Below are 10,755 nucleotides of genomic sequence, written 5' to 3' on the forward strand. Positions count from 1 at the left end.
AAAAAGAAAGAAAGAAAGAAAAAGAAAAGAAAAAAGAAAGAAGTCAAATTTATAATTGAATCCTCTTCAGTATAAAATATGAGCATTAATTTTCTTATAACTATTTTGATTTAAATGTATCATTAGAGAAGTTTCCAGAGATCAAGTGTGTTAATGCATGTATAAAAAAATTGAAGTAACCTGTGAATACAGCATGAGCATTTTTAATATGCTGCCTAAATGCACACCTATGTGTATATTAAATGCATAAGTTTTGAGAGCAGAGTAAACACACTTACCTATAGTATGGGTCCCACATGGGAACTCAACAGATCATATGATGCTTGCATGAAAATAAGAAACAACTTGAATAAAATGTGAAGAACATATAACTTTCTTGCAGCTAAACAGTTCCTTTCCCTTTCGAAACTGAAGTGACTGGAACGCACAAGATGGCACTTGTCTCTTCAGAGGCCCTGACTCACCACCACCTTATCAGCCAGCATCGGCCATGGCTGCTATGGTAAACACCTTCGTTATCTGTCCATAGAAGTAAGTCCGCTGCTACTACGTAAGAGAGGGAACAGAAGCAGATGTGGTACTGAAGTGTAAAAACTAAGCACTGCTTAGATACACGATTTACTTCTTTGTCTTGTTTTTCCGGGGCCTCACTCTGTAGACCAGGTTGGTATAGAACTTACTGTGTGACCCCTGTTGGCCTTGAATTCTCCAGCCTCAACCACATAAGTCCTGAGCTACCACCACACTGTTCTTACTTAGCCTTTATAGAGTGATTATCTTGAATACTATTTTTATAGCAACATGCAAATAACATAATTGAAGACAGGCAATAAGAAGGAATTTGCACACAGCACAATTTAAGAAGTGGGTAAATAGATACAACATGTATTTTAGCTTAGAATTGGCACTTAGGAGGTGTCTGGTTTCACCATAATAAAAACAAATGACAAAACCCACTTTACACAACATCTAGTTATACTTTACAAGGGTGTTTCTGAGGGAATGTCTATAGTTAGAACTCTTTTTGTGTCTCTAACCAACAGGAGAATGAAATTAATCTTTAACTACGCCCTGATTAATACTAATTGTCTCCTTAATGCATGTGTTTCATTTTTTCTTTGAATCCACAATACAAATCAAAATATTAAAATGGCATTTTTTTTTTAGTTTTTGAGAACTTTATACATGAATATATTATATTTCCACCATTTCCACCCTTCCAACTCTCCCTGTGTCTGGACCTTCCACTCCCTTCAATTCATGACGTCTTCTACAATTATGGTTTATAACCCCGATGGCTTATCCATATGGGACGAGATAACTCAGCAGGGCTCATTCCTGCAGAAAATGGATTCTTCCCCAGTCAGTGGCTATTGATTTCTTACAGCTCTTCATGTAAGGGTGGGTGTTGTGAACTTTTCCCATCCATGCTGGCATGTCAACTGGTGTGGTTATTATGCAGGTCTTCTGCAGGCAAACATACTGTTGGGATTTCATGGGTGAAAAATACTATACTGAGTGATGTAGCCCAGATCCGGAAAGACAAACACCATATGTTCTCTCTTCTCTGTGAATGCTAGCTCCGAATCTTTAGATTTGAGTATATAATCTATAACCTCAGAAGCTAGGGAAGTAGAAGGGTACCATGGAAGAAGGGGCAAGGAACGAGAGAGAGAGAGAGAGAGAGAGAGAGAGAGAGAGAGAGAGAGAGAGAGAGAGAGAGAGAGAGTCAGACATGCATAGCTCTCACCTCTCATCAAAGAAGCTTCGTTTTGTGGAAGGCAAGGCTACTAGACAGATTCGCCATGGTTAGAGGTAGAGAATAATGACTGCGGGCTGTTATCAGCCCAAATTGGGACGTCTACAAAACAACCCTCATAGCTAAGACTCACAGAATCTTTCAGGAGGTGGGACAGAAAGGCAAAAGCTAGAGGATCAAGATGGCTGCTGTGGGACAGTGTCCTCTAGTCATGACAGGGATGCTGTCACAGTGGCATTTTTAAATTCAGACGGGACACCCTGGGTTTTAATGCCAGCACTGCAAAGACAGAAAGACAGTGGTAAAGAAGAGGGAGGGAGGGAGGGATGGAGGGAGGGAGGGGAGTGGTGGAGAAAGAAGCCACGAATTAGATTTTACTCGACAGTTCCTTGCTTACATGCACTATCCAATTGAAAAGCACACGGTAGGCTGTGAATGCTGACAAACAGCTGCGGGAATTCTAAGAACCACTGTGTGATGAAGTGGGAGAGCTGGAAAAAATGATTTAAAGGCATGTCAGGTTGGAATGCTGAATGTGTCAAATAGATGGTTAAGAGGGGGCATGAATGCTCAGGGTCAGGGGAAACTGGGTAGACAAACTGGGTGACAAGGGCGAGATGCTTTAGTGAACTGATCAGTTCCATGCAGGTCTGTGGTTTCTGAGCTGTGGGGACCAGGTTTTCCTCACTTCCTCAGGCTTTCTTTTAGTTTTATTTCAAGTTTTGGAGCTTTCCACTTATTTTTATCTAGCAGATGATATTACAGCGTTCTGTCCTGATTTTTCCCATCCTTACGTTTTTCACTCCAGAATCAGAATATAATTCTCTTTTATGTAGATAATGCATGTGTGCTCATTTGAGCCATGTGTGAGTGAATGCATGCATCTGTGTGTGAGTGAATGAATGCATGCATCTCTGTGTGAGTGAATGCATGCATCTGTGTGATTCATGCGTATAGAGAATGGAGGCCAACCTTCAATGTCATCCTCAGGAATGCTGTTCACCCCATTTGGGACAGACTCTCACCAATTAGGACAGAGTCCTCCTGTCTTCACCTCCACAGCACTGCCATGACAAGTCTATGCCACCAGGTCTAGCTTTGTAGGTGGATCTTGGGGATTGAACTTGGGATGCAAAGCAAGTGCTTTTTCAACTAAGCCCCACCCCACCCCACCCCAGAATCTCCTTTCTTAATTTCCTAGCCTTGTCAGCTCTTGCCTTTCATACGCCATTCTCAAAGACCTAGGAAGCTGTCCAGGTTGACAATGGCCAGTATACTTCAGGACACGAACGTTTGTCACTTAGAAGGACACAGGCATAAAAAACGCCACAGTCCTACCACCCAGAAGTTTTCAACCAGAGGAGGGGCTCTCATCCTCAGGTATGATTGCAGCTCAAAGTCTACCAACATGGAGACCAGTAAACTGACGAAGGACAGCAAACTGAAACCCAGATCTTGAGACACTTAAATGAAGTTTCCGTGGTAGAGTGGTTTGGCTTCTCGTTCTGCCATTTCAAGTATGATTTTGATCAAGTTCATGCACGACAGAGAAGAGGTTTTTTTTTTTTTTTTTTTTTTTTTCATCTACTGTAAGCTCAGCACTGTTATTGGTACTTGTTACTTAATATTCCCAATTCAGGCCACCTCAAAGCCTCCACATCAGAAAACAAATCACAAAATGTTAACCACCACCCTTGTGGGAGGGGCGATTATTTGCAATTATAAAGCTGCCCCCAGTTCAGGTGCAGATAGGCTAAACTTGGGAGTCATAGATAGATCTGAGATTTGAGCCCAGTCTTAACCCTTCCCAAACCCTAATTTTACCACTCACTAACCTTTGGCCAAGCCATTCATTTATTCAATGACCACCTTATGTTAGGTATGCTGGTCGGCTGGGTTTTCAAGAAACAGCGTGGCCCAGTCCTGTCCCTTACTGATGCTCTTCACAGTAGCTACAGTGGAAGGAGACAGGCGTGTAAAGGAAGCCTTATCACCAAGTGCTCAGAGTGGCTCTGGCGGTCGGAAAAGTGTGGCAGGAAGTCCAAATGAGAACTGAGTGCATTCTAACCTGGGACTGGAAGGTGGCAGAGGTCAGGAGGGGGCTCCCAGGGGAGGTGGCTTTACAGTTCCATGTTGTCACCCACTGGGTCAGGTGGTTGAGAACAAACATGTTTAGCCTGAGTGAACACTGGACCCTGAAACAGCGTGGTAAATGAAAGTGATTCGAGGTTGGCTGCCGTCATATTACTGAAAGGTGGGGGCAGCTGAGTGGTACTCTTTGTTAGAGGATTAAAGGAGTAACATATATAGAGTACTAAGCAAACCACCACATGGGCAGGCTGAAGTACTTTTCCTTTATCTTCTCTCCCTCCCCAACATCCTAGTCTTTTTTATTCAGTGCTGGGTGTTGATTCCATGGGTCTTGCACATGGCACCCACTTTCTGGACACTGAGCTATACTGTGGCCACCTCTGTGACTCTGGACATACTGTAGGGTTCTTCTTGTGGATCAGTTCACATACCACCTAACAAATGGTTCCTACCCATAAAGTAACAGTGGGCCGAAGCTTGGTTAGAGTAAGGTGTGGATTCAGACAAAGGACTGAGGCAAAAGCTGAGTTGGGTGTCAATCACTTGAGTAGATTTGCATGTATATCCACGCGAGAGCCATGAATGTGTAGATTTGGCACAATGGGACAGGATTCAGAATTTTTCCACGGGAAGAGCTTAATTGTTTCTAAAGCCAGGAGAAGCTTCCTCCCTCCCCATCCCTCTCTTCCTTTCTGTCCTCCTGCCTCAGACCCCTAAGTTCTAGTATTCTAAGTGTGTGACATCGGGCCTAATAATAATACATCCTTACAGGCCAATCTGCCCATTCCTATTACATGGTTCTGTGCATACTTGTATTTTAAGAATGTAACTCTGAAATCTGATTTTAGATTATTCAACATAATCAGCCATTGAAGATATGCAACAAGTATTTGTTAAATAAGTATCTAGCGAATGAGAAATTAAAAATAATCTCACTTACCATAGCAGGGTTCCCTGGGTTGTGGCAGGACACTCATGTTAGGTGTGTGGCCAGAGTAGGAGGTACCTTATCATCTCAAAATGCAGCCATTGTGTTACATATTTTATATTTTCAAGGAGTTTGCATATGGTTAAGGGCAAGCGCATTGTCCTAATGTTCGAATTTTGAAGCCTGTTACAAGTCACAAGGACCTGAGGCATGTGGCCCAGTCTCTTATGTATCAGTATTCTCATCTGCATAATATGGGCAATAAAATACTCTACCTTATAGCATTGTCATGAAGACTTACTGAGTTAATGAACACAGCTCACTTTAGAACAGCTCTGCTACATCACCAGTGCACCACCTCGGCCACAGGAGGAAGCAAGACCACCAGGGAAAAGGGCAGCATGTGGCTACAATTCCAGCAGGACACATGCTTCTCTAGGAGTCCTGCCTGCTGCCAGAGTAAGGAACATGCGCATGTAGCATGGTGGCAGAACTCTCCTCCATGACCCAGTCAGGCATGTGGGGTGACGTTGCTGATCCCTTAAAATGGTTCTTAAAAGCATGGTCATGGAACTGGAGAGATGGCTCAGTGTTTACGAGCACTCTTCCAGAGGAACAGGGTTCAAGTCTCAGTACCCACCTGATTGCTCACAACTGTGGGTAATTCCAGTTTCAGGGAGTTTGACATTCTTTTCTGGCCTCCGTAAATGCTGCTCAGACATACATGTAGGCAAAACATCTATACACATAAAGCAATAACCGCCCCCCCCCCCCAAAAAAAAGAATAACATGGTCAGTGTCTGAACATAGTCCAGAAATGGAGTCATGGGAGGGAATTCTGAGTGCTTGTGAGAAAACTCCAGGAAAACAAGACATGAGTCGTATGACCTCTGTTTCTTCAAAACACAGAATTGTTCTTGGAATGTGTTTGTACGCTCCTCCCAGGTGTAGCAGATAGTTACTTCAGCTGTTGTATTCATGTGCCTTCAGAGTATAAACTGCATGATGCTCTGATAAAGTTGCTACTGCATGAGACTTCAGTCCATCTCATTTTCAGGTCCCGCTCTGGCTCTCCCAGGTTCACACTGCCAGCGGGGGTGGTAAGCAGGTCAGGGTACAGGTGAAGCAGTATTGCAGAAATGCATTTCATGTCAAAGGTGCCCTTGTGTCACTTTTTTCTATTTAATATTTTCTATTTAATACATACAAGCACCTTGATATCTTAAACCTATCATATTAATCTTTTAGTAGTATGTAAATTTTTATGTCACTAGGCTTGTGCTGAGCCATCTCAATGGTTCCGCCTTTTAATTAAAAAATATTTTCAAACATTTATGCATTAGGAGTATGTGTGTGCACGTAGCCAGAGGACAACTTAGAGGAGCTGGTTCACTCTTTGGAGCATGTAGATTCCAGAGATCCATCTCAGGTTGTCAGGACAGCATGCAAGCACCTTTACCCAGTGAGCCATCTTGCCGGCTCCTTTTTATTTTTTGAGACGGGCTCTCTCAGTGAACCCGAAGCTCCTTGATGCAGTCATGCTGGATGAACAAAGGCCTCCAGGGATCCACCTGTCTCCATTCCCACCAGGGCTGGTGTGACAGCTTCCATTACCACCCCAGCTTTTTGTATGAGTTCTGGGATCACAATTCATATGCTCACGCTTGTAAGAGGGCCACTCTACAGACTGAGCATTCTTCCCAGCCCTGATTACTCTTACTGCTTAGGATGATCCTAAGTGATTCTCCTGCCTCAGCTTGCTGATAGTGTGGACTATTGGTTGTACCCACACCTCTTGCCTTCAAACCCAAACAACAGTGATTAAGATAGCCAGGGTAAAAGTCTTACATACAACCAGGCTAAGTAATCTCACCAGTTACGTTGGAGGAAAACTCTTAGTCTCTGTTTCACACACAAACACGACAAATTCACACAGAAAATGGTATGTACCTATATTAAATATAAGCATTCTATATTGGAACATAAAGTATTACAAAAAAATGTAAACCATCTTTTATAAAACAGACTTTAATAACTTAATCCTAAAACGGGAAATTTATGTTAAGTATTATGTTGATCAAGAAGCTTGCTTTGGGCCTTGGGATTTAACTTCTGTTTTTGTGTAACTTTCAGGTCATGTGAGAGCTTTGTAAATTTGTTTTAAGGACTATCTACTAGTGCATTCCACAAGTTTAGCCCAAAAGCATTTTAGCCACTCTGAATTTGGCTATACTTTTAAATTCATTAACTATTTTTTGCAATGGTGCAGGTCAAGCTCAGGTCTTTGTAAATGGTAGGCAAGGGCTCTATCAGTTGCACATGCTAGGCAAGGGTTCTAGCACTGAGCCAGCCAGATGCTTGTCTCCCTAGTGTGGAGGTCAGAAGTGACGGGGAGGTGTCTTCAACTGCTGTCCACCTATGGGGACAGATCGCTTATGGAACCTGGAGCACACTGACTAGGTTTGACTGGCTGGCCAGCAAAGCCTGTGGATCCCACAATCTTTGTTTCCTGCACTGGGATTATAGGCACCTGATGCCATGGTTGACTTATTTGGGTGCTGGGAGCCAAACACAAGATTGCGTGTGTGTATCGAAAGCATCATGTTGACCAAGCCACGTCCGCACTTCCATGTTTTTAATTTTTTAAAAAAGAGGGTTCTGTCTATGTTGTCCTGGCTGGCCCCAAACAATGGGGGCCGTGTGGGTGGTCTTTTTGCCTCTGTCCCCCAAATAGCTGAGACAACCCTGCTTCCAGAAAAAAAATTTTTTTTACTATGTTTCTGAACTGTATGATCCAGGAAATGAATTATTCAAATGAATGCATACCTACTTTAAGTCAGTAAAAGTAATGTATAAGATTGAGAAATTAATGTGCCCATAGAATTTCTGCAAAAAAGCTAAAAGACTAGAATTCTCAATAGTTCTTCCTGATTACAGTTTGCCGCTACTAAGTCAATTTTGCTTACAAATTGGTTTAAAAAGACACACCTTTAGCTCACAAATTCGCTAGGAGAGTTGCCTGACAATAGGCATCAACTTTTTTTTTTTTTTTTTTTTTTTTGGTTTTGGTTAAAAGTATTTACAAATGCTTGGCATATTTGTTATTAGTAAGACAGGAGTATTTTCAAAACAACATTTATTGACTGTTACAGAATAATCCATGATGACCAGAGGACATTAAAATTTCAGATTTGCTGACAATCCAACAGAGGCCTTGGTGGTGTCCACAGTGTTCAGCAGGGTCCTAAACATTAACTTCCAAAATCCCAAGCCAGGATGAGGGGGGGGGGGATCAAGGAAATGATTTTCCTTACCAAAACAACGACGGCATTATGATTATAGATTTTATTCTAGTGTTCTGATGAGGTTAAGTTGTATGAGGCCCAAACTGTGAAGCTGAATCCCGTTTGGGGGTCGCACGAAATGACTAAATTTCTCCAGTATTCTGCTTGAAAAACACAGCTCGACTAACTGTCGGAGGAGAGAGACTTGGGCGACTCCTCACAGTAAGGAACATGGCCAGCTCATTTCTAAATGGAAACTCCCAAGTGCCACAGCACATCAATCATCTGACATATAATCCGACTTCCACTGAGCTGGAATGTTCTTTAAAGGTCAGGTCTTTGGACGAAGAACGTCAGTTTAGTGGGTTATGCAGCAGCAATGCCTAAATCTGGAGCAGCGCCGGAGCGCTGGAGAAACAGCTTCTCTTCAAATACCAGAGAAGAAAGAACAGAGGATTTATAAGCTGAAAGTCTTTTGCTTAATCGCATTTCCTGATGATTCTGCCTGTATCTCATTAAAAGTAAGATAAGGAGTTCGGCGGTGGTGGTGCACGCCTTTAATCCCAGCACTCGGGAGGCAGAGCCAGGCGGATCTCTGTGAGTTCCAGGCCAGCCTGGGCTACAGAGTGAGTTCCAGGACAGGCTCCAAAGCTACATAGAGAAACCCTGTCTAAAAAAACAAAAACAACAAAAAACAAACAAACAAACAAAAAGTAAGATAAGGAAATAAGGCTGCACATAGTATCACATTCGTCTACTTTCACAGGTGTGCTGGGGAGTCCAGAAACACTATCAGGCCTATATTTGAGAAAACTGGAGAAATGCTTCATTCCAGGTGGAAAAAAAAATCTAGATTTTTGGCTTAAGAAATTGGAACCTTTCAGTAATTACTTTTCCAATAAAGGATCTTGCCATGCACTCCAGGCTGGCCTCCAGTTTATGGCGTTCCTGTTTCAGCGAGGATTAGACTTGAGGCACACCTGCTTTCTACATATAGAAAGGAGGCCAAGCCAGGCCTGGTAGTGATACATGATCATAATCCCAGTACTTGGGGGACAGTGGCAGAGAAAGGAAGATCACAAGTTCAAGACTAGCTTGGGTATGTAATGAGTTCCAGGCTGCATCTGACTCCACCTCCACAGAGTTAAAACCGCCAGAAAGTGGGCCGGAGCGATAATTCCCCTTCTGTCCACATTCTCTATATTTTGCCATCCCTTCCACTCCCAAATGCCTTCTAGCCACATTCCCGTGCCGGCGAAAGCGAAGCAACGAGGCATTCTTTTTCAGATAGGCAAATCTTTTTGTGAGGGTGGGACCAGAAACTGCGGCTTCCAAACAGTCCTAAACCTGCCAGACTGTAAGGATCTGATCCTAATCTACTTTTTCAGAATGGCCCAAAGCGAGGAACTAAGAATTTTGATGCTCCCGGCCAACTACCTGCCCAGCTGCGTGACCTTGGGCGCCTGGGTTAAGCTTTCCCAGGCAACAGCCATTCACGATCTTTAAAAATGATCTAATACCTGCGCTGAACACAATCGCACGGCTCCCACACTGCAGAAAGAGGGCTTTTTAAAGCCCTCTCCTAAGTAATTCTTAAACCGCAGAACGCTTCCGAGTGCAAACATCCGGTACAGTGCGAGGACACCTGGGCTTTGCAAGTCGCCTTACGGGAACCTGCGAGCTCCGCGCTGCTCCTCCGCCCACGCTCCGGGGCGCCCGGAAAACCGATTCTCTCGGGAAGGGAGTCTGGAACACTGGCTGCGACGCGAAACGGCAAGTTTCCGCGAGTGGGCCAAGCTGCTGGCGGCATTGAAAGACCCCCCAAAGAGACACACACACACACACACACACACACACACAATTCCCATCCGAGCAGCCCCGCCGACCCGCGCTAGGACCACCTCCGGTTAATAACGGGGACCCGGGGACTCCACTCCTGGCCCCAGACTCCCCCCTCCCCCCGACACACACCATGATGTCCCCACCGTCCCTCTTCCACGTGACACGGGCCGGAACCGTCACTTCCGGCGGCGCGGGCAGCGCGCCTGCGCGAGGCGCCCGGCTCTGCAAGAGGCTGGCACCGGCGCCGCACCCCCCTCCACTTGCCGCAAGAGGCGGGCGGCGTCGGTCGGAGCCGGGGGCGCCGGCGGGCGGGTGTGCGGTCTCCAGGGTGGTGCGCAGGCCGCCAAGGCCGGGCCGCCACGCCCACCTCGGCCGGCCCCTCCCTCTTCTCCCCCCCCCCCGGCGGCTCGCGCCCCGCGCGCCGGGCCCCGCCCCCGGCCCCGCCCCGGCCCCGGCCCCGCCCTCCCCGCCGCGCTCTGCGGGCGCCGGGCAGCTGCAGCGGGCGGCCGGGGCTGCGCGCTCGGGACGCGCGGAATGTGAGGCGCGGCGAGCCGCTGCGCACCGACGCTCGCTCGCTCTCTCGCTCCCTCGCTCCCTCGCTCGCTCGCTCGCTCTCTGGCTCGCTCTCCTGTGGCTCGCGCGCGCGAAAGGGCGGCGACCCCGTGGCGGACGCTCGGCCGCGCCCCGCGCTCCGTGTCGCGCGGGTCCCGGGGGCTCTTCGCCCTCGCGCGCCCTTGTGCCCTCCCGGTGCCCTCCAGCGCGCGCCGGCGGGACCATGAAGAAGTTCTCTCGGATGCCCAAGTCGGAGGGCAGCGGCGGTGGCGGCGGCGGCGGCGGGGCGGCGGCTGGCG

At 46.2% G+C, this 10,755-nt stretch overlaps 1 protein-coding gene across 2 annotated transcripts in view; it reads left to right on the forward strand.

Moving 5' to 3' along the window:
- The first annotated feature begins 10,394 nt into the window (after window positions 1–10,394).
- Window positions 10,395–10,755, forward strand: part of Bmp2k (BMP2 inducible kinase) — a 110,590-nt gene continuing 110,229 nt past the window's right edge. For both annotated transcript variants that reach the window (XM_028873145.2, XM_028873147.2), the window contains exon 1: window positions 10,395–10,755. This exon is cut by the window's right edge and continues 120 nt beyond it. In XM_028873145.2, the coding sequence (XP_028728978.1) occupies window positions 10,680–10,755 (76 nt within the window). In that variant the 5' untranslated portion in view covers window positions 10,395–10,679.

Source organism: Peromyscus leucopus, chromosome 10, assembly GCF_004664715.2.
Source record: "Peromyscus leucopus breed LL Stock chromosome 10, UCI_PerLeu_2.1, whole genome shotgun sequence".
NCBI lineage: Eukaryota > Metazoa > Chordata > Mammalia > Rodentia > Cricetidae > Peromyscus > Peromyscus leucopus.